Source organism: Pristis pectinata, chromosome 20, assembly GCF_009764475.1.
Source record: "Pristis pectinata isolate sPriPec2 chromosome 20, sPriPec2.1.pri, whole genome shotgun sequence".
In the NCBI taxonomy this organism is placed as follows: domain Eukaryota; kingdom Metazoa; phylum Chordata; class Chondrichthyes; order Rhinopristiformes; family Pristidae; genus Pristis; species Pristis pectinata.
In genome coordinates this window covers 21,528,808-21,552,191 of record NC_067424.1, presented here as the reverse complement: position 1 = coordinate 21,552,191, position 23,384 = coordinate 21,528,808, and the positions used below count along the sequence as shown (strand labels likewise).

At 38.5% G+C, this 23,384-nt stretch overlaps 1 protein-coding gene across 3 annotated transcripts in view; it reads right to left on the bottom strand.

The window, feature by feature from the left end:
• LOC127581002 (innate immunity activator protein-like) overlaps positions 1 to 23,384 on the bottom strand; it is a 60,374-nt gene that overhangs the window by 18,647 nt on the left and 18,343 nt on the right. For 2 of the 3 annotated variants that reach the window (XM_052035055.1, XM_052035053.1), the window contains exons 3-7: positions 13,661 to 13,785; positions 13,221 to 13,343; positions 11,366 to 11,591; positions 5,709 to 5,744; positions 4,394 to 4,655 (exon numbers count right to left, since the gene is read on the bottom strand). In XM_052035055.1, the coding sequence (XP_051891015.1) occupies positions 4,394 to 4,655; positions 5,709 to 5,744; positions 11,366 to 11,591; positions 13,221 to 13,343; positions 13,661 to 13,785 (772 nt within the window). Of the gene's footprint in view, positions 1 to 4,393; positions 4,656 to 5,708; positions 5,745 to 11,365; positions 11,592 to 13,220; positions 13,344 to 13,660; positions 13,786 to 15,037; positions 15,171 to 23,384 lie in introns of those variants that run through there. The other variant, XM_052035054.1, reaches the window with a different exon arrangement.

The following is a 23,384-nucleotide window of genomic DNA, read 5'->3' as shown; positions in this document are numbered from 1 at the left end:
GTGCACAGATTTTTGCCTGATGTTTGCTAATGATGATGGAGTGGAATTTCCACAGAGAGTCCTTAGTCTGCCACTGTTGAAGAAACTCTGAAAAAATGGATCTCTGGAACTTTGTTGCCACTTCTTCCCAGGATTCCCACAGTTTTAGGAGAATAGGTTGAGTGAGCTAGGGCTTTTCTCTTTGGAGAGAAGGAGGATCAGAGGCGACTTGATAGAGGTGCACAAGATGATAAGAGGCATAGATCGAGTGGACAGTCAGAGACCTTTTCCCCAGGGTGAAAATGGCTAACACGAGGGAGCATAATTTTAAGGTGATTGGAAGAAGGTATTCGGGGGATGTCAAAGGTAAGTTTTTTTACACAGAGAGTGGCGGGTGCATGGAACACACTGCCGGCAGAGGTTGTGGGGGCAGATACATTAGGGACATTTAAGAGACTCTTAGGTAGTCACATGAATGACAGAAAAATGGAGGGCTATGTGGGAGGGAAGGGTCAGATAGATCTTAGGGCAGGATAAAATGTCGGTACAACATCAGGGCTGAAGGGCCTGTATTGCGCTGTAATGTTCTATGTTCTATGGTCCTCTGCTGATGTTAATGTGGCAAACCTGGAGAATCCCCTCAGAAATTATTGACATATGTTTTTGACTAAAAGAGAAAACATAACAATCACATTTGCAGCAAGTCATTGCAAGTTCTGCATCGTATATTGTAAAAAACTTAATTTATGTCGCAAAGCTACACAGTCTGTAATGTCAAACTGGAGAATGGAATCATGACATAAATCAATAAATGCTGAGCCTCAAATGCTTTGTACAGCATCACCAGGCAGAAATAAAACTAATAATATTACAGAAAAGTAATTACCAAGTAACTGCCAAGGTGAAGTTGTTACTGAGGTACAGTCCATGTTGGCTAGATTAATTTAATTTATATGTCAGTTAAACTGACTTCAGAGTTGAATTCCATGCTCATTCTCATTTTTTGGTTCATAATTCACAAGTATGCCTACTCATAGATTCCACTAGAATACATGATTACAAGTTATGCTGTGAAGCATGCAAAACTGGTTCACATCCACAGAACAAACAGATATTGTCAGTTCAGACAGAAACTAACAATATGTGTCGGTTTCTATTTTGGGTTTGTCTGTTGTCAGACAAATTTGATGTGGTTCCTCCAGCAGCTGGGCATTTATTTCTGATTTCCAAAATGTGGTCTAACTGAACTATCAGCGATCATCAATGGGTTATCTAAATAAGTATGAACAGCAAATTATTTAGCTTGAAGCTTCAGGCACATCAGATCTTCAATTTCTGCAAAGGTTTGTTCTAACTAATGTAATAGCTATTGTTAGATGGACAGCCAATTTAAAGTTTCAAAGTTGAAAATTGCAGCCATGATATGTTAATTTGAAATCTAAAATATCAAGCTACAGATATAAATGGAAAGTGTTAAAATTAGTAGTGTAGTTCACAGATATTTTTAATTTATTCATGCAATGTAGGCAGCAGAGCACTTATTGCCTATGCCTACTTATCATTGAGAAGGTGGTAATGAACTACTACACGAGAGTTACAGTACTCCCACAGTGAAGTTAGGTAAGACTTTGGCCCTGTGATAATCAAGGGACATGGAAAGGTATTTTCAAGTCAGATGAATGTGTAACTGAGGGAAAGTCAGAGCTAGTGGAGTTTCCACATGCCCACTGTCACTGTCCTTCTAAATGATAGAACATCCTGCTTTGTATGATGTACCATACAACACAATAGCAAACCCACTTATTTGCCGTATTTCTCTTTAGTATTGTAAGGCAAGATAACAGATAACATTTGTTTTTTATCTGTAAAATTATGTGAATATTGTATGGAATCTATAAATTAGTACAATTGATTATGTGAAAAAAGGTTTATTTGACATTTATTCATTATACATTTTTAAAAAGCTATGATAAAGCAGAAAATGCTCAAGGAATCATTGAAATTGTAGGTGGGCATAAGGTAGGTTATAGCAATATGGACAAAAACAATGGTCTGTTGGAAAGTTGGCAAGTGATATGGGAAGTTGCTGTGGAATATAGGAAGGTGGCAGGTTATGGAAAAGGTATATGATCAGGGTGGGAGGGAAAGGTGAAGATGGTAATGGTACCTGATAATCATATTTTCCATTAATTGTGATGGAGCTTCCTTAATATGCTTCAGTAAATTGACCATTCATTGTACTGGTCAACCAACCTCATTTACACTTGAGCCCCTCTTACCCGAGCGCTTGTCACCACACCTTAATTTAGTGTTGCTTTGTAAATTGTCCTTGCAGTCATTGCTTTTAACGCTATGGCTAACTTTGGAAAGTAGCAGGAACTATTGGATTATGACAGTGATTAGGAGTCTTGTTGGGTTTCAATTTATTGCTGAAGGATCTTTCGCAGTAGAAGGGGTAGGAGGAAGGGCTATTTGTAAGAAGGAAAGGAAAGCAAAGCAAGATTGTAGCTAGTAATAATCCACAACAAGACCTAACCATAAGGTACTGGGCTCTCAGTGGGAAGCAAGCACTATTAACAACCACCTAGAGATTTGGAGAACATACTAGTAACATTGTGGCAGAGGACAATAAAAGGATACCATGGGCGAGCTTGGTGGAAATAATGTGACAGGAGAAAGTCATGTAAGGAATTGCATGATATTGTTACTGCAGAGAGAGAGAGAGAGAAGGAGAGAGAGATGGAGAAAGAGAGAAAGAGAGAGAGAGCAAGGTAGAAGCAAGACATGCTTTGTTAACATATTCTCTTCTGTACGAATTTCAAAGTGAGACTGGGAATTGTCTAAAATAACGATTCTCTCAACCCGTATAAGGGAGGTGAGCTTTTATAGATGGTGCAATGATCTAATAATAGAACTATTAGATAAAACATTAAATGCATTAAATGCTATTCAGAAAGTTCAAAGTTATTTTTATAACACAGAAGAAAGCCTTTCAGCCCATGGAGCTTTTGCCGGCTCCTTGTAATTCCATTAGTCCCATTATCTCAATCCTTCCACATTGCCCTGCAACATATTCTCTCCCTATTGATTCTCTTTCCACCACCTCTACAGGTGAGTTCCAGATCAACGTGCTGTCTGTGTAATAAGACTTTTCTCCCACATCTCGCTTATACCTATATCCAAAATTTTATATCTGTGCACTCTGACCCTTGGAGCCATCTGCTAACGAATCAAAGTTTCTCTCTGTTTATCCTCTCTAAACCAGCCATGACCTTGTACACCTCCATCAAATCTCTCCTCAATTCTCTTTGCTTGAAGTAGGACAGCCCCAGGAAATATTTAAAGCTTTTGTTCCAAGAGATAAAGAGAACAAATCATACTATGATGGTATAGAAAAATCAGAAGGCTGTCTGGAATGTAGCAAAACAAAGAAATGGTGCTGGGGTATGTTATGGACTGTTGATAAGGATGTTGTGACTCAGAGGAAAAGGTACATCAGTCCAGGTACTGCTATTAAGGTAAAGTTACATACAGTAACTTACTTGCTTAGAGTCAGAGTCACAGAGTTATATGGCACAGAATCAAATCACTATGTCTGATCTGACCAATGTTATTTATTTCTGTTTATGTTCATTTGGTATTGTGCTGATAATAGTATTTTCCAGGACCATTGAAATGGAAAATATTTCATAAAAGAATTAAGAAATCCAACTTGTAGATGATGGACAACTCTAGATATACTTCACGCATTACTAAAGAAAGAGGCTAGAGACTTTTTTGGGGGATATTTTAGCTACTTTGTGAGATCTTTGATAATAAGTAGAAACAGGGATTTGGCACTTCATAATACTTGACCATTCAATAACATTATGGCTGAATTTTTTAGCTCAGCACCATTTTTCTGCACTGACCCCAGATCCCTTGATTCTCATATTATCCAAAGATCATTTGATCTCTTTCCCAAATACTTTCAGTGACTGTGCAACCACAGGGGTAGAGAACTCCAAAGAGATTAACCATCCCCTGGCTAAAGAAATTTGTTCTCATCTCAGTTTGGTATGGCTGACCTCTTCTGGAGACAGTGACCTCCAATTCTGGAAACCCCATTCAGGGGTAATATTTACCCTGCATGTGCTTGTCAAGCCCTGCAAGAACTTTGTATGTTTCAATGAAATGACATCTGATTATTCTACACTATAAAGAATAAAGGCTGAGTCTGCGTAATCTCTTTATCAGACAATCCCTCATCCCAGGAATCAATCCAGTGAACCAGCTTGATACAGGTTTTCAATTTATGTTCCACCTTCTCTTGCACAATCAGAAAATCAAATGCATTTGCTCAGTTGAGGGAACCCTGCCAACAACTTTAAAAGCACTTGCATTGAGATGACTGGCAAATAAATATAAGCTATACCTTGACTTGCTATTTAAAGAGGAACGTCTTTTCACTTTCTCATATGGCTCATCTAGATTAGACTCTGCCCATGCTGTGTCCACGATGGGTGATTTCTCATAGTCACTGCACTGATAACAACCTGGAGAAAGTCCTTCCAGGGTTTGGGGTGGGGTAGGTCTGCTGGGCTGTAGAAGAGGCAGTGGCAAGTTACTCCTTTGCAATGCATGAGTAGCTGGCAAGAATTCTGTGGATGAACACTGGCTGTGGTGCTGTCTTGTGTCTGTGGAAAGCAAACAATAATATGGATCAATAATGGGGAAAAATATTTAGATATTTAAACAAATTATTTCCTTCTGGTCAAATGATTTGTATTTATTCATTCATGAGCTGTCAACATTACCAGCAAGCCCAGCATTTAATGTCCACCCCTAATTACTTCTGTGCTGAATAACCATTCACTTAAGAAACAACTTCAAGGATGAGTTGAGAGAAGTATTGGTTGGACCAGGTAAGGATGGCAGATTGTACAACAATCTAGCAGCTCCATTGTCACCATCACTGACACTACCTATTTATTCAAAAGTTAATGTATTTGCTTGAATTTAAATTCCCCAGTTGCTGAGTTTAAATAAGTTTATATCTCCAAATCAATATTCCAGGCTTCTGAATAATTTAACCACTTCAATGCTGCACCACCATAAGAAATTTTAAGATCTAGCAATCTAACTGCTTACGTAGGCATCCAGAAAGTATGTGCTCCTTCTATATACACACTTATACCATATGCAGCAGCTTGCCTTTGCTTTCCTTCCACCAGCTTGTCTGCTGACTATCCTGAGAGCTGAGCTAAAATTTACTAAATGTAGACCGACGACTTGTGTTGGGAGAGGTATTTGATTTCACAGCTTGATACATTCATTCCACATAGCTCCAAGAATGGAGCTTGAGTCTCTTCTTTCTGGTTACACTTTGCTGCCACCAGGGTAATCATTGCCAGCTACAAGTCCTAAAAAGTTTAATACCACAGTGCAAAATGAGGGCATTGTCTCATGGGACCTGTTACAGACATTTAAACCTACAAACAAAAATTGATCTTCACACTAATTTAATCTAGTAAATTACTTACTGTCAAGGAGTGATATTTTGGATGCCCTGTAAGCTACCAGGTTGAAAAGCATTCACAAAGATCACTTTTAAAAAACTGTTTCATGTGGTGGCAAACAATGAGTGATGGTGAATTAGCAGCCTGTATTACATCTCGCTCACTTTCACATTCCCCTGTTTTACTCCACAATGCAAGATCAATTTCAGCCCCTTTATGTTGAGAACTTACCATCTTCCAGAGAACTGTCATCAGAAGCACTCAGTTCTAAAAACAAAACATGTTTGAGAAATGATAATCTGATGCAAGTGAATAAAATATTTATTCTTTGTATTTCTAACTTAGTCAAACAAAGTAGTTAATCTGATTGTAATTTTGTAAAACAATTCCTTCTTCACTTCATCTTTAAATAATTTTGTTCTTGTGATTTACTAGGTCCACTGGAATAAGTTGAATCTAACAGGCACCCTACCACCACCCTGTTCAAATGGTTGCAGGGATCATGCTAAATTGGTGCTGCTACTTTGTTATAATAAATGTCCTTGTGCTGTTCAATTTGTGCATTGGTTCTGTGACAAAGAGGAAGTGAATCCCAGAGCTGAGGGCCCAAGCAGCTATGTTTATGGTCACAAATAGTGGAGTCATAAAAATTGTTATCTTGCTTATATTAATTACATGGACTTTTTTCCTAGCTTCCCATCAAATAAATGATGCGACTTTGGATAAGGTTCTGACACAAAAACACAGCATCTATTTTCTAATATTTTCACAGATTTTCCCATATGTTTGATCCTAATCAAATGACACTGGAGATTACGAGGATAATATTAGCTTCTCCTAAAGTTGTGAAGTTCACTTGTTACCCATCATTCACATAAATGATTTGGACTTGGGAAAGTAAAATACGACTTCAAAATTTTGTGAACAATCACAAAATAGAGGAATGCTTAACCAAGAGGAGATCCATGACATATAAGAAGTCGATAATCAACTTCAGACTGGGTGTATAATTGGCAAATGAACTTCAAAATAGATTTGTGGAGTTTTACATTATGATTGCAAGAATAAGCAGGCCATATATTCCTTGAAAAATAAATGCCTTAATGGGGTAAGGGGATCTGAAGGTATGGATACAAAAAGTATGAGAAATAGTGACATAGGTAAAAATTAATAAAGAACCCTGGTTCTTTTCCTTGGGGTTAGAATTGAAAACAGGAGAAAATGTTTAATTTATATAGAACTTTGGCAAGACCACATATGAGATATCATGAAAATCCTAATCACCATATTATAATATGAATATAGAAGCACTTGATAAGGTGCAAAGAAATTTAATTAGAATTATGTCAGGATTGAATGATTTTTCTTGTCAGGGAAGATTGAATAGGCAAGAGTGGGTGGTGACATGATACTGAATTATAATTTTAAAAAAAGACAGAGCAATTTTTTTGCTACCAGTACGCATCACCAAAATGAAATGAAGATACACATTTGATTACAGAATATACATTGGACTTCACATTTTTAGCTTCAAGAATTATTTTACTTTTTGAAATGGGATAACAAGATAATGTGGACAAGTACCTAGAAATTCATTCTTGGTCACTACCGTTAAGCACAATGTATTTTGGTGTCAGCATGTTACATTCTGCTACCAAAATCCATTCCATTGAACTCAAGGCAGAGGCAAGGATGTTGCTACAGTGTCATGTGTTCAGCACCACTGATCAGGGATGAACTTCTGGGCAGAGATGTTTCCACTTGCGCAGTAGACTAGTACTGGGGCAGGGTATAAATAGAAGAAAATCAGAAATGAATCCAGTAAGGAATTCACAAGAAACTTATTTATTCAAAAAGCAAATGAAAATCATTAGCACAGGGAGTAATTGAAGTGATAAGCCCAGGTGCATTTAATATAAAACTAAGGAGACATATGAGGGAGAAAGGAATAGAGTTATGTATGGAACATAAACACTAGTGTGAACTTGTTGGCACAGAATGGTCTGTTTCAATGTCGTAATACTATGTAAGACTTTTAAGTGTGTTCCTTTGCTACTTTGGGATATATTGATATTTCAGCTGCCTGTTGCTTGAAGGATGGGCCCAGAGATTCTCAGTCATCACAATCATCAGAAGAATGAATGAATGAAGTATAATGAAATAATTTACATTCTCTGCTGTGATCACTGAGTACGTGTGAACCTCTGCTAGTGATGTCTTTGTGCTCTTTTTAGATGCATGATTAGAGACAATGTCTGCTATCTAATTATAGTACATATTGAGAGATTTAGTGCTACTTTCAATGCTATGTATCATATAACGATCACAGTGATTATTATTTTGACATGATAAACATAAAATAACTGATGAAACATCAATTTTGGAATATCATAACATACAAAGTAGCATAATGGACAAAGTAATGCTGTGTTCAGAAATTATATTGATTGGTTGAAATTAAAGCAATCACTTTGATCAAAGGTAATGACAGTGGGATGTGAGATTCCATTTGTAAAATAGTTGATGTACGAGATTAATCCAAGGTATTTTAATTTATCATTATCATTAGAATTATTAAAAAGTCTCACCTCATTTCAATACTGAATGTTATTCTGAAATGCTGCTGAGTGTCAGAAGTCATGTGTTATGTTCTGTTGTCACCATCATTAGTTTGTGTAATGTAATACTGGATGTGCAACCACTTAAGAACTGTAGCATTTAACCAACCAACCTCTGCAAGTGCCTTGGTGTTAAACTGGGCAGAACCAGTCTGCCTGTGTGGGAGTAAGAGCAGTGGAAATGTTGCTTGTCTCATATTTACATTAACTAGCTATTCTCTGGTACTCTAATGAGTTAATGAGAGAAGGATACTGAGTGCTGGTTAATGAAAGTAAGAAATTTAAACTCCATGGCTGAATTTGAACACTGAATGCCAGGCACAACCCCTTCCAATTGAGAAAGCACATTGATGTGCACAAGAGATGAAGTTCTGTGTGATTAAGTTGAGATAGTGTATAGTGGGGCAAATAGCACTGCAGAAACTGCTGGATTTCCAGTCTAAAGAATTGAAGCAGAGAAGAGAAAACTTTACAGTATACATTCAGCTGGAAATAGTGAACGAACTGGACTAGATGAATGTTGAGATAATGTTATATTTTAGTTTTTTACAAAGGAGAGAGTTGGCCCATAGTAAAAAGCCCACAAACAAGACCCTGAGCATGCATTATAAGCATTAAAGGACATTGCAATCTTCCAAGAAGTGAAATAATTAAGTGTCACCAGTTCTTCATTCACAACCAGGAGGAGGGAAAGTTCAGATAAAGTGAAGGAGGGATGGGTAGAACAAAGGTAATTATTTTTGATATTCTACCCATTCCTCCCCTACCTCCTCTGTTACTGAATATAAACTGGTTTTACTCTCTTTGCCAGTTCAGATGAAGAGTCTCAGACCTGAAGCAAATCTGTCCACAAATCATATTTGACCTGCTGACTGTTTCCAGCATTTTCTGTTTATATTTCAGAGTTCTGGCATCTGCAGTTTTTTGATTTTCATTTGCCAAGTTAGGAATGTTGGATGGCAAACAGAAGGAAATTGAGCAGTGAAAGGAGAGGTAAAAGGCAGAACAGGGAGAGTGAAGCCAAGATAGCTTAAATGTTGCATGCATTGTGAAAAGCAACATGAATGGTTGAAAGAAAATAACATGAAGGCAGGGAGTGGACAATTATTTCTACAAGCAGTGCATGATGAACAGGACAACAAACGTGGATGAGATGAGCCACATGAGACAGGGGTAGATTCAGATATTAGTTGAACACACTGTGCCTGGTGCCAAATTAGGTCAATTCTACAGACTTGCTCTACGTATTTATGCCAAGATGCTGGTGCAAAGGCAACAAGTGACGTTTCAGCTTAACCTCAGACATGTGACGTCCTTGCAAGGCAAGCCTAATATTCCAAGGTGTTGCAGTTAAAACCAACAAGTCATGTGTCATTGACGTATAACACGTGAAGCCAGCTGAAAATGGTGAACCCAAAGAGTCAAAAGAGTTGTGATGTGAATATTGTCTCTGTAGATCAGAAAGAGGTCACACCTATTCTTAGAAGTAGTAGAGTCCACCAGCTGGGACTGATAAAGCTTCATTGTGATAGGATCATTAAAATTGCTTCAACATAAGCAATCACTCTGGCTGCAGACTTATGGACCACTGGGGTGGCACAGTGGCACAGCTAGTAGGGCTGCTGCTTTACTGTTCAAGTGACCCTGGTTCAACCCTGACCTTGGGTGCTATCTGTGTGCAGTTGGTACACTCTCCCTATGAGACTCAGGGTGCTCTGGTTTCCTTCAACATCCCAAAGAGGTAGGTCAATTGAATCTTGGGGGGTGGGGGGTGGCAAAGGGGACAGGGTCTGGGGAGAATAAATCAGGATTGGTGTAGGACTAGTGTAAATGAGTGCTTGATGGTCAGTGTGGACTCAGTGGGCCGAAGAGCCCCTTTCTGTGATGTATGACCCTAAAATTCTAAGGTTAGAAAAATGTAGGAAGTCAACTCATAGTGGTCAAAAGAAGACAGACGTACTACTATCATGGTGTCAGAGACCCAAAACTAGTAAGGATTGGGCCAGGAGAGATAGTTATATTTTTTGGGTCCACAGCAGTAACTTGGACTGTCGGAAAGTGTGAAGACAGACAAAGAATTCCTTTGTCTGTCTTCACACTTTCCAGCGTGATTTCCTGAAACTCATCTACACCAAACATTTCCCTTATAAGTGTGATGTTCCCATTAATTGGGCCCTTCTCAGCATTATGGTACAAGGCCAGACTTTGAGAATCATGAATCACCATATACATCACTAAACAAATATTTATAAGTATTGTCAGCCACATGAATAATAAAATTGTGGTTATGTTAGTCAGTTGCCTTACTAAGACCTCCCTGTCTACAAAACATGGTCCTACATCCAAACACAGAATCCTAACTGAATTCAAAATGAAGCAATTAGGACCTGGCTGTCCACATATGTGTACAGAAAAGTTCAATTCTCTTCATTTGTACACAAGTCATCCTGAACACAATGAAAAATGTAAATTTCAGCTAAGTTTATAATAAAGTTGATAATGTGACAACTATTTAAAATCTAGCAAACAAAAAAACATTGGACACAAAGACTACCTTGGCACCTGAATATATACAGCAGACTATGACTGGAAGCAGCTCTGATCTGAAACATTAACTCCCATTTTGTTTTATTTCTGATTTCTAAGATTCATTGATACTGCCTTGTATCTATATTGAGATGTTTTTCCTTTACAAGTCCATTGCAAACTAAGCTGTAAATTAATAGCTAGCAGTATATTCAAGTAATAACTGGCAGAAATAAGACCAATTAGTTAATTGTTATAATAATTATCATATCAACCCTGGTAATGATTATTCCTGTTGGTACACAATTATGTTGCCATTGAGTTTGACTTTCATGGCTTTATGGGTTATTGAACTAAATCCCATGTTAAGTTCAAAGACTTAAAGGGAAAATCTGAAATCAAATTGCGTTTCCAGTAGGTAAAATCAGTATCCCACAGAGTCTGTTGCTTCACATGCATTCCAATTCTTAACCCTTGAATCCAAGCAGTCAGATGGATAATATGTGTAGAACATTAACTTTTTTCATATAGTTACAAATACTAGCTGATTTCATGTTTTCTGCATAAAGTTTATCCAAAGAAATCTTTGGACATCCCCTGCCTCTTACCACAAACCAGCTCCTATTACCATTGCCTGAGGAAAAAGCTGTTCTGCTGGTCTGAAGGAAAACATTTCATAATATTTGTGGTGACAAGTAACATATTACATATTTATGTTAGAATGAAGTTAAAATTGTAACATACCTTCAACCCCATTACTTGTTTGTGCTGTTCTTCCACCAGTTATAGCTTTAAGTTCATTTATAGTATTTTTGATTTCATTTAGTTTCTTTTGCTCTTTTTTATAGGCATGTTTTCTTTGTTTTCTTATATGCCTGCTTAAATTTCCTTCTTGAGAAAGGCGTTTGGCTGCCTCCACAAACTGTAATTGCAAGGCAAAGTCTCGCTCCAGACAGTCAAGTTCAGAGTCCTAGCAAGTAATAGGCAGAATTAAAATGAACTACAGGCAAAATACTATTTCCACATGAAAAACCCACATGCTCTATTCAGGTGAAAAACTGCCTTTTACCTCTTTCCTTCACACTATTCAGGGACCTAAACACTTCTTCCAGGTGAAAAATACTTCGTGATTATATCCTAGTCTCTGTAACATTGTGGGCATGGGGTTATAAGCATTGTTTGGTGTTTTCTCCAACTAAGCTGTGTTCTGGATTTCTAATAATCTGAAATTTGGTGTTAAGAGGTCAAGCCGTCTGCAAAAGCTACAAGTTTAAATCAGAATTTGGCTTCAGAACAATCAAAATGAAAATGAAAATGCAGGTGAGCATTACAATATCAGGTATAACATGTTAATAAATAATTGGAATCTTCTGCTATTCCCCCAAACTCCATCTTAGCCTCACCATGTTTCTGAACTGTGTTGGAAAACCTGATGTATTTTGTGTCCAACAATGTACTTTTCTGTGAATTAGGGCTAAAACTACAAGTATGAACTACTTTCTTTTCCACACAACGTAAAATTAAAGATAAACAAAACCAAAAGAAAGATATTATTGAATTGTAACTGTACATATTCTCATTATGTCAATGTAATTCATTGGGATCTTGACTTTATATGAATCAGACGCAAGATCCAAATTTGTTGACCAACATTCTGTGCCTTAAGTGAGACTGTAGAAGTCAAATGGGAATTTATTACAAATATCTTCCAGAGCACAGTTGGCCAGGACCTACTTACGCAGTTCCACTACCCAGAAGTGCCATCTGAAGTCTGCCCAGAATCACCACCTGCAGTCCATATTTACATAGTCCATATACAATGGGACAAAATTACAGCAGGATCTGAGCAGCAGCAGTTGTGCTCTGAGGAGTCCGTGGCCTCAAAACTACCTTGAGATCTTCAACAGCTAACAAAGCCCTGCCACCATCTTTGCCATTCGTAAAGGATGTGAAGTCATTAAATCTCTCTGACCTTCACAGATATTTAATAATAATTAGAAAGTTATTGGCTTTTTAAAAATGTAAACAGACTTCACTAGAAATACCTAAAGTGCTTATAGATAATTAAACATAATTAAAAACATTAAGGAAGCACAAAATAAATTTAACAAGGAATTTACCTTTCCCTTTGTCTTCTAAGCTAGTACAGGACTTGTTCTTTCAATGCTGTCAACAAGCTCTGGACCTCTAAGTTTGATAGAACTTGCATAGCAGAGCTCTGCATTTAAATGGCTAAGTGGGATCAGTTTTCCTGCTTTTGCACAATCATTGCATCAATATGCTTTCAATAAAGTTTAAAAAAAACTTTTGAATTCAAACATTTGAGAATTTCTGGATTTGATCATCGTGTAAATTTAGTATTCATCATGCTTCCTTATGCTTCACCAAAGCAATGACATAGAAATCATTTCTTAAACAAACTAGGCCAGTTTATGCAGACCATTTGTACTCCAAAAGCAGCAATGGCATTGGTATAAAGCATAGGAGAACATTTTTTTTAAATCTGACCCATGGTATAGTTTTTCACAAGAAGATAGCGTTTAATTCAATGCAATCTTTTTAAGACACAGCAGTTAATTTAAAGTAGAATGTAATCTACCTCTCCTTTGGGAGTAATTGTCAGTTCATCCAGTTGAAAGGCTGTTCCTACACGTCGGCGGACAGTGGGTGGCTCTTCTCCTTCAGCTAAAGGATACTCTTTAGGCAAATATCCTGTCAACTCCTAAAGACAAAACGCAATGAAACATATTTAGATGAAGTTATGCCGATAATGACTGCCAGTATTTATATCATTAATAAACCTTGAATATAAAATGTCCTCAATCAAAATGTGCAATAAAATGCATTCTTGTCTTTAAATAATAACATAACTGAGATGAATGTTTTGTTCAGTAATACGCTGTACAGCTTACTTTTATAATACTTATTGCATAACATAATTCATTAATATGAGAAAGGTGCTGTTACCAATTGTAACATTATTTATCATTGTTAAATCTGGAGATTAAAACCCACTGGGGTTCTTTTACTAATACTTACGGATTCACGTAAACACAGTTTTTTCAGTTCATTCAAACAGGCCTCGAGTGATTCTTCCAGCATTTGCTTACGTAAAATGACCGAACAACATCGATCTTTCATCATTGATTGAGGACTGTCCGACCCTATAAATACAAAATCAATGTTATGAGCAAAGAAACACAGGCATTCCAATCTAGAATTCCATATGAAGTGAGGATTATATTACAGAAGCAAGTACAATATGTGCCAAATTATTTTGCCAATTCTAGAACACTTTTGTTTTTTACTTGGGCTTTTCGCTCTTTCTTTCTGTCTGTCTTGACTCCAGGTATGCCACAACTGATTTCTTCTGCAGCACTTTATCCTCTCTAAACCAACACAACTCCTTTGACTTCTTTCTCTCCATTACTGTACCAAACCTAAACCTTACTGAGTTGAGTCTGAATACTTTCAGGGAGCATTTTGATCCATTAATTGCTGTCTCTTTGTGAACTGCCCAATCCTTCTCTCAGTGAGATTCCCATTTAACACAGCCCTATCCAAGAGAATCCATATTAACCTGTATGTGGATAATCAATGTCTTTCTCTGTATTTCCCTCTAGAATGTCTATACCCTCATGAGAAAGGGGCTTGCCATCCATAATTTAATTGCTAATATTTCCATTGACTTCTTAATTTGACTGGGGGTCTTACTGCAGGCTCACCAGTCTGACAATTGCTTCCACCAGCCAACGTTGTGCTGTCAATTCCAAGTCTCAACTTCCCTACACCTCCAACACCTACTTCTCCTTTTAAAGCCTCACCTTATGCCACTTCTCTCAATTCTCCTTTAAAATCCTCCCTCTCTATAAATCCACAGAGCAAATCAAGCTTCTCTCCAAACTTCTTGTTATGCTTCCTAACAGCATAGTGACAATTCTTCTTTTGATGTTACCACTATGAAGCAAATTGGGACATGTTTCCACAACAAGGATGCAAGGTAACTCCAAGTTGTGGCATTCTAAAATCTTAGTTGGAGGACTTTACACAAACTAGAGTTCCCAAAGCAACTTCTGAAACTCTCAAAGAATACTCTTTAATCAACAAAGACAACAAAAGAAAAACTGTTTTAAAAACTATCTTTTTTCAAATGTTGCACTTCTATTAAAGTGCATGCACTTTTTTTATGAAGTTTGAAATGAATTCCCTAAAGAACTCCTGAATATTGCCAGTTTTGAGTTCAATTGTAGGTTTGAGCTTTTGTCCATGTTACTTTATTTGAACCCATCCAAGGAAATTACGGCAGGCAAAATAATTTGTCTTGATAATTAATTAGTTATCAGTTAATTAGTTAAGAAAACAGTTAATTAGTTAGGGCATTTTACTGTGGTTAATATTAATTTAATAAATACGCACAGAATGAAGACAAATGCTGGCTTGACGTTGTGTCTCCAAAAATGGAATAATCTTCTGACAATTATTACTTTATGAGGTCTCATCGACAGAAATTGCAACTCTGGATTTGCACCCTATCCTGACCTAAGTTCTGCTCATCTGTTGTCCCCAGTCCTCAATGACATTCTAGTTCGTCAGCCTATTGATTACAAAGTTTCCTCCACTCCCTTCCCCTCCAAACTCGTCCAGCTCTATGCTTTACTCAGTCCCTAGTACAAGTGACTGCATGTTCCTGCCACACCTCCCATTCTTTCCCTTGTAGTCATCACTTACTTGTTCTTTGTAACTTTCCCCCAAAACATTCCAATGTGCTGCATTTCCCAGAGCTCCAGAAGTACACCCTGACCCCACATGATTAACATATTTAATCATGCCTTCCTTCAACATTTCTCAGCTCCAACTCAATGATCGACCCTATCTCCTTTTGGAGGTACTGTATAAATGCTAACAACACAGCTAATACAGGTAAGGTATTGAAAATCTGTTAAAGCTCAGTGAATCATACTTCAGCACTGCCTCCAGGTGAGGAGGGAAAAAATTGACAAATAAGAAATTTTAAAACAATGTTCAGCAAGATCACTGACAAAGGCGGTATTTATATCCGGTGGCATGTAATGTGTTCTGGAATGATTCATTGTCTTCATGCCCATCCCATCTGTCTATACAGTTCTGGATGTTGTCATGTCTGAACAATGCAATGACAGCTCTCCCTGGTGTCATTGGTTGGTAACAATACAATTGGAAAACTTAAGGTTTTTATATCACAACCACCACAATATTAATCTGTTCATGCATTTATCTATCAAGTGATTCAAGGATTTATGATTCAGAATTCAGGGAGGGCCAAAGAACAAAGGGATTAAGAATCTGCCCTTTATGTTGGTTAATCATCTGTAACAATTTGGCTCTTCTATTCCATTTCATAAATTAATTTTAACTTTGCCAGGTTAAAAATTCTTAGATTTCTTATGTAAGCTTCACTTACTTTTCGTCAAACATTATAATGATGGAACAATATTGATCAGTTGGTAAGATATGCAGAGAAATGTCAGATGGAATTTAATCCTGACAAGTGCGAGGTGATGCATTTTGGGAGGACAAATAAGATTATAATGAAAAGAATGGAATACTAGTAAATAATGAGGAATAGAGCACTTTGGTGTGCACGTCATTGAGGATAGCAGTAGAGTTTAAGAAGATGTACGGGATACTTGCATTCATTAGCCAGGGTATAGATATCAAAACAGGGAGGTTATGGTACAACTATATAAAATATTTGTTGAATCACATCTAGTGTATTGTGTGCAGTTGTAGTTGCTGCACTATAGGAAAGATGTGATTGCACTGGAACCAGTGCAGAGGAGATAAAACATAGAACATAGAACAGAGAAAACCTACAGCACAATTCAGGCCCTTTGGCCCACAAAACTGTGCCAAACATGTCCCTACCTTAGAGACCCATAGCCCTCTATTTTTCTCAGCTCCATGTACCTATCCAAAAGTCTCTTAAAAGACCCTATCGAATCCACCTCCACCACCATTGCTGGCAGCCCATTCCACACACTCACCACTCACTGAGTAAAAAACTTACCCCTGACATCTCCCCTATACCTACTCCCCAGCACCTTAAACATATGTCCTCCTGTGGCAACCATTTCAGCCCTGGGAAAAAGCCTCTATCTACCCGATCAATGCCTCTCATCATCTTATATACCTCTATCAGGTCCCCCCTCATCCTCTGCCACTCCAAGGAGAAAAGGCCGAGTTCCCTCAACCTGCTTTCATATGGCATGCTCCACAATCCAGGCAGCATCCTTGTAAGTCTCCTCTGCACCCTTTCTATGGCTTCCACATCCTTCCTGTAGTGAGGTGACCAGAAATGAGCACAGTATTCCAAGTGGAGTCTGACCAGTGTCCTATGTAGCTGCAGCATTTTCTCTCGGCTCCTAAATTCAATTCCCCGATTGATGAAGGACAATACACCACATGTCTTCTTAACCACAGAGTCAACCTGTGCAGCTGCTTTGAGTGTCCTATGGACTCGGACCCCAAGATCCCTCTGATCCTCCACACTGCCTAGAGTCCTACCATTAATACTATATTCTGCCATCATACTTGACCTACTAAAATGAACCACTTCACACTTATCTGGGTTGAACTCCATCTGCCACTTCTCAGCCCAGCTTTGCATCCTATCTGTGTCCCGCTGTAACCTCTGACAGCCCTCCATACTATCCACAACACCTCCAACCTTTGTGTCATCCACAAACTTACTAACCCATCCCTCCACTTCCTCATCCAGGTTGTTTATAAAAATCATAAAGAGTAAGGGTCCTAGAACAGATCCCTGAGGTACACCACTGGTCACTGACCTCCATGCAGAATATGACCCTTCAACAACCACTCTTTGCCTTCTGTAGGCCAGCCAGTTCTGGATCCACAATGCAATGTCTCCTTGGATCCCATGCCTCCTTACTTTCTCAATAAGCCTTGCATGGGTTACCTTATCAACTGCCTTGCTGAAATCCATATAGACTACATCTACTATTCTCCCTTCATTAATGTGTTTAGTCACATTCTCAAAAAATTCAATCAGGCTTGTAAAGCAGGATCTGCCCTTGACAAAGCCATACTGACTATTCCTAATTATATTATACCTCTCCAAATGTTCATAAATCCTGCCTCTCAGGATCTTCTCCATCAGCTTACCAACCACTGAAGTAAGACTCACTGGTCTATAATTTCCTGGACTATCTCTACTCCTTTTCTTGAATAAGGGAACAACATCCGCAACCCTCCAATCCTCTGGAACCTCTCCCGTCTCCAGTGATGATACAAAGATCATCGCCAGAGGTTCAGCAATCTCCTCCCTCGCCTCCCACAGCAGCCTGGGGTACATCTCATCCGGTCCCGGCGACTTATCCAACTTGATGCTTTCCAAAAGCTCCAGCACCTCCTCTTTCTTAATATCTACTTGCTCAAGCTTTTCAGCCTTCTGCAAGTCCTCACTACAATCACCCAGATCTTTTTCTGTAGTGCATACTGATGTAAAGTATTCATTAAGGATCTCTGCTATTTCTTCCGGATCCATACACACTTTCCCACTGTTGCACTTGATAGATCCTATTCTTTCGCATCTTATCCTCTTGCTCTTCACATACTTGTAGAATGCCTTGGGGTTTTCATTAATCCTGCCCCCCAAGGCCTTCTCATGGCCCCTTCTGGCTTTCCTAATTTCCTTCTTAAGCTCCTTCCTGTTAGCCTTATACTCTTCCAGATCGCTAACATTACCTAGCTCTCTGAACCTTTTGTAAGCTTTTCTTTTCCTTTTGACTAGATTTATTATAGCCTTTGTACACCATGGTTCTTGTATCCTATCGTAACTTCCCAGTCTCATTGGAACATGCCTATGCAGAACTCCACATAAATATCACCTGAATATTTGCCACATTTCTTCTGTACTTTTCCCTGAGAACATTTGTTCCCAATTTAAGCTTCCAATGTCCTGCCTGAGAGCCTCATAATTCCCTTTACTCCAACTAAACGCCTTTCTAGTCTGTCTGTTCCTATCTCTCTCCAATACTATCATAAAGGAGATAGAATTATGATCACTATCTCCAAAATGCTCTCCCACTGAGAGATCTGACGCCTGATCAGGTTCATTTCCCAATACCAAATCAAGCACAGCCTCTCCTCTTGTAGGCTTATCTACATATTGTGTCAAGAATCCTTCCTGAACACACTTAACAAACTCCATCCCATCTAATCTCCTCACTGTATGGAGATGCCAGTTGATATTTGGGAAATTAAAATCTCCCATCACAACAACTCTGTTATTATCACACATTTCTAGGATCTGCTTCCCTATTTGCTCCTTGACATCCCAGTTACTATTGGGCGGCCTATAAAAAACACCCAGTGAAGTTATTGACCCCTTCCTGTTTCTATCCTCTACCCACAGAAATTTACCGGGATGTTGCCTGGAACGATATGCTTCATCTATGAGAGGCTGAGCAGAGGTGTCTATAACCAGAAGGGATAGGTTTAAGATAAGCGGTGGAAGATGTAGAGAGAGTTTGAAGAAGAATTTTTTTCATCCAGAAAGTTGTATTGCTGGAGGAGGTAGTGGATACAGGTATATTCACACCATTTAAGAAGTATGTAGATGAACACCTGAAGCACCATGGTATACAAGGCTATGGACAAGAGCTAGAAAATGGGGTTAATATAGATTGACTTTTGATGGTCAGTATGGACACAAGTGGGTCATTGGGTCTGTTTCTGTGCTTTTTGACTGTATAACTGCATAACTATATGACTCCAGGATAGAACTTTAGAACAAGTGGACTCTAAGCCATAAATTCTTTTTGCAGATGTAAATGTGGAGGGGAAATGCTGTTATGAGATTGTATTTTACAGAGCATAATTTACATTTGAAGCATCGTGAAATTTTAGTAATTCTCTACTGAAAGTAACCTGCAAAATGATGTGTCTAGATGATCTTATAACAAGCTCAGTCACTAAAGTCATCCACTGTGGATCACTTAATCTTGAAACATGGGAGGTATTCCACCACAAAAAGAAGGTAGACCAGTTCCATGACATTTGCAAAGATGGAATCCGATTGTCATGTCCTAAAAATGGCAATGCACCTTTGTTCTCACATCCATGGGAGCTACCCATTTTCATTGGAACCTTTGTTTAGACTCCCTAGAATAGAGTCTACTTCAAGATTCCAATTGATGCAAGACCTTGATGCAAATTTAAGAAATCAATGGATGGAGTATGAAAAAGATGGAGTGACTAACCACTAGTCTTTTGTGTTTTGGAATCAAAAGTTGATACAATGCTCTTTATTAATTTTCTCTGTGTGGATCATGAATGAAAACCTTGGTTTTATATCTACATTTTGGGCTGTTGTAAATTCATTTCCGCCTATCATTGCCCTCCCCTGTCTCCACATCTCTACTGTACCATTCCCTTATAAGTCATTAATTCTGGTTCACCATGATGATGATGTTGGATTTCCCACTCACCCAATTGCTCCCAGATTGAATATTATTAAGGTCTGTCCCTCAAAAGGGAACCACAGTTCATGCCAAATACATTATGTAAGTTGCCCAATTCTCTCACCCACCCCTCCCCCCACCACTGTCCACCCTACCCACCTGCTCAAGGCCATTAAACTACATTACACAAAAGTTGGTTGAAAACAGGTTATTCGACTAAAAGCAAAGTGTGGGAATATACCGATCCTTCTCAGGTTGGCAGTCTGTGACTAGTGGGGTACTACAAGGATCGGTGTTTCTGTTCAGCTGTTCACCAGCTAGACCAACAGTTTGGCTGAGGGGACCGAATGCCATTATCTCCAAATTTGATGAAGTTAGTGAACTGGGTTGGTATGTGAGTAGGAAGGAGGATGTAAGGAAGATTCAAGGGGATACAAGCAGGGTGAGTCAATGGGTGAGAACATGTTAGTTAGAACATAATGTGCAAAAGTATGAGGTCATCCACTTCTGTGCACAAGATAGAAAAAAAGTATCTTTTTAATGGTGAACGATTGGGTGGTGTTGATCTTCAAAGGAACAGTGTGCTTGTACACAAATCAGTGAAAGCCAACATGTTTCAACAAGCAAATAGGAACGCAAATGATATTTTAGCCTTTATTACAAGAGCATTTGAAAATGGAAGGAAGGAGGTCTTACTGTTATTGAACAGAGCCTTGATGCGACAACACTTGGAGTATTGTGCACAGTTTTGGTCTCCCTGCCTAAGAAAGGATGTACTTGCCATAGAGGGACCACAGTAAAGATTCACTCACCTGGTTCCAGGGATGGCAGTCTTGCCATATGAGGAGAGACTGAGCAGACAAGGCTTGAATTCTCTAGAGTTCAGAAGAAAGAACACGATTCCATTGAAGCCTACAAATTTCCTAGAGGACTTTATAGGCTGGATGAAGGGAAGATGTTTCCCCTGGCTGAAGAGTCTGGAATGAGGTGTTACAGTTTCAGAATAAGAGATAGATTTCCTTGTCTTAGACCTAGACAGCCTATCTTCACTCACAGGGTGCTGAGTATTTGGAATTCTCTACAGCAGATGGCTGTGGAGGCTCAGTCCTTGTGTTCATTCTTGGTAAAGAATGATAGATTTCTGAATATAAAAAGAATACATGGATATGGGGATAGGGCCGGAAACTGGCTCTGATGTAAAAGATCTGTTCTATTCCCCCACCTCTTATTTCCCCTTCAGCCTTGCAAGTTATTCTCTTTCACTTGCCTATCAACTCCCCTTAGATTCTTTTACCATTTACCAAGACTAGGAGTCAGTTACAGTCACCAGTTAAGCTCACAACATGTTTTTGAGATGTGGGAGAACACCTGATGGAAACCCATGTGTTCATGTGGAAATTCTACACAGGCAGCACCCATGGTCAAGATTGAACCCGCACCCCTAGAACTATGAGGTAGTGGTGCTGTCTATTGTGCTATTTTGTCACCCAAATGATGGAGGAGACTTGAAGAGCCAGACGGCCGACTCCTATTTCATATGTTCTCATATTCTTAGTTCACAAATAATGAATGTGTTTATGAAAATCATTTTGTCCACAAGTTAAGAAGTTGCAATAGGTTAAAACCTTTGTTAAAACTGCAGACATATAAGCATTCTTATATTAAGATTCGCAACAGATTAATGTCTCTGTTAAATTAGAAACAAGTTAAGTACACATTGCAATTTCAGGATCAAAATATGGCTGGCAATGGGAGAGCACTTATTGTGCAGTCAGAAATTCAGTAAGTGCCAATCATAACATATTTCTGTGGCTGCACCTGCAAGTCACAACACAGAACTGAAATAAACAGGACTCTGCTAGCTGATCAGTTGATTGTACAAACTGTCTTTCATGTTACACATGACTGTAAGAGAAAAGACATGCTCTAACCTGTGTATTTTGCAAATATGTTAAGGTGACTAGAAGTTTCAAAACTGACAAATGAATCAACAAATTGATTATTTAATGAAGAATAGGGTACTGCTTTTGGCATGGAAATTTATCAAGGGACCATGATTGAAATTTTACATATGTGACAGATTGTATTATCAATACAATATCAGAAGTCAGATTATTTTGCAAGTTGTTTATTTCCTCGTAATATTCTGTCTCAAACAGATACTTCTTTCAACAAGATGTCATGAGCATCTACTGCAGCACCCACTATCTAAAATATAGAAAATATCTTCCATTTGCATGCTCTTCTGTTAATGTTTACCATCATGGATTTCTGTGTCCATGTTTATGAGAAAACATATTACTTTATACTCATGCCCTCCCACTAATAGTAGTGTTCTAGCTCTTTTAGTATTGTAACTTACAGAGACAATATTGTGCTCCAACCACATTGTCTGAACTGTGCATTTTGCCACACATTTTTCTATGTAACCATTACCATTAACATAAAATCAGGTATAATCAGAAATGCTTTTTATCATAGCATGTTTGCAAGAAATAGTCCTAAACTGTCATTTTTGTTTTTATACATTCATCTTTAGTATCTTTTATCTCTGCTGTCTATCAGGTGAAGATAGTCCATGGTTCTTTCTGTTAAGGAGTTTCATGATACAGATCCAACGTTGATGAAGGACCATTGATATATTTCCTAATCAGGAAGAGGTGCGGCTTGGAGGGGAACCTGCAGATGGTGATGTTTCCATCCACCTTCTGCCCTTGGTCTTCTTGGTGGTAGCAGTTCAAGGAACTAGTTTAGGAACACTGTCAGATTAACTTGTTTGAGCAAGAGCAGTGCAATCGCAGTGCCCTTGCAGCGCTGAGGATAAATGTTTAAGGGGGTGCCAATCAAATGGACTGCTTTGTCCTGGATGGTGACAAGCTTCTTAAGGTTTGTTGGAGCTGTACTCATCTCCTGACTTGTGCCTTGCTGATGATGGAAAGGCTTTTGGGTGTCAGGAGATGAGTCACTCACCAAAAGATACCCAGCTGCTGACCTGTCCTTGCAGCTGCTGTATTTATGTGGCTAGTCCAGTTTAATTTCTGGAAAATAGTGATACTCAGGATATAGATGGCAGGGAGCTCAGCAATAGTAATGTTACTGATTATCTCTTTCTTATTGAAGCTGGTCATTGCCCAGTGCTTGTGTGGCAAGAATGTTACTTACCACTTGTCAGCCCATGAATGAATGTCATTCAGGTCTAGCTGTATGCAGACGTGGACTGATTCATGGAATGGAATTGAACATTACATGATTATGAGTGAGTTTCTACCTTATGACCTTATGATGAAAGGAAGGATTAA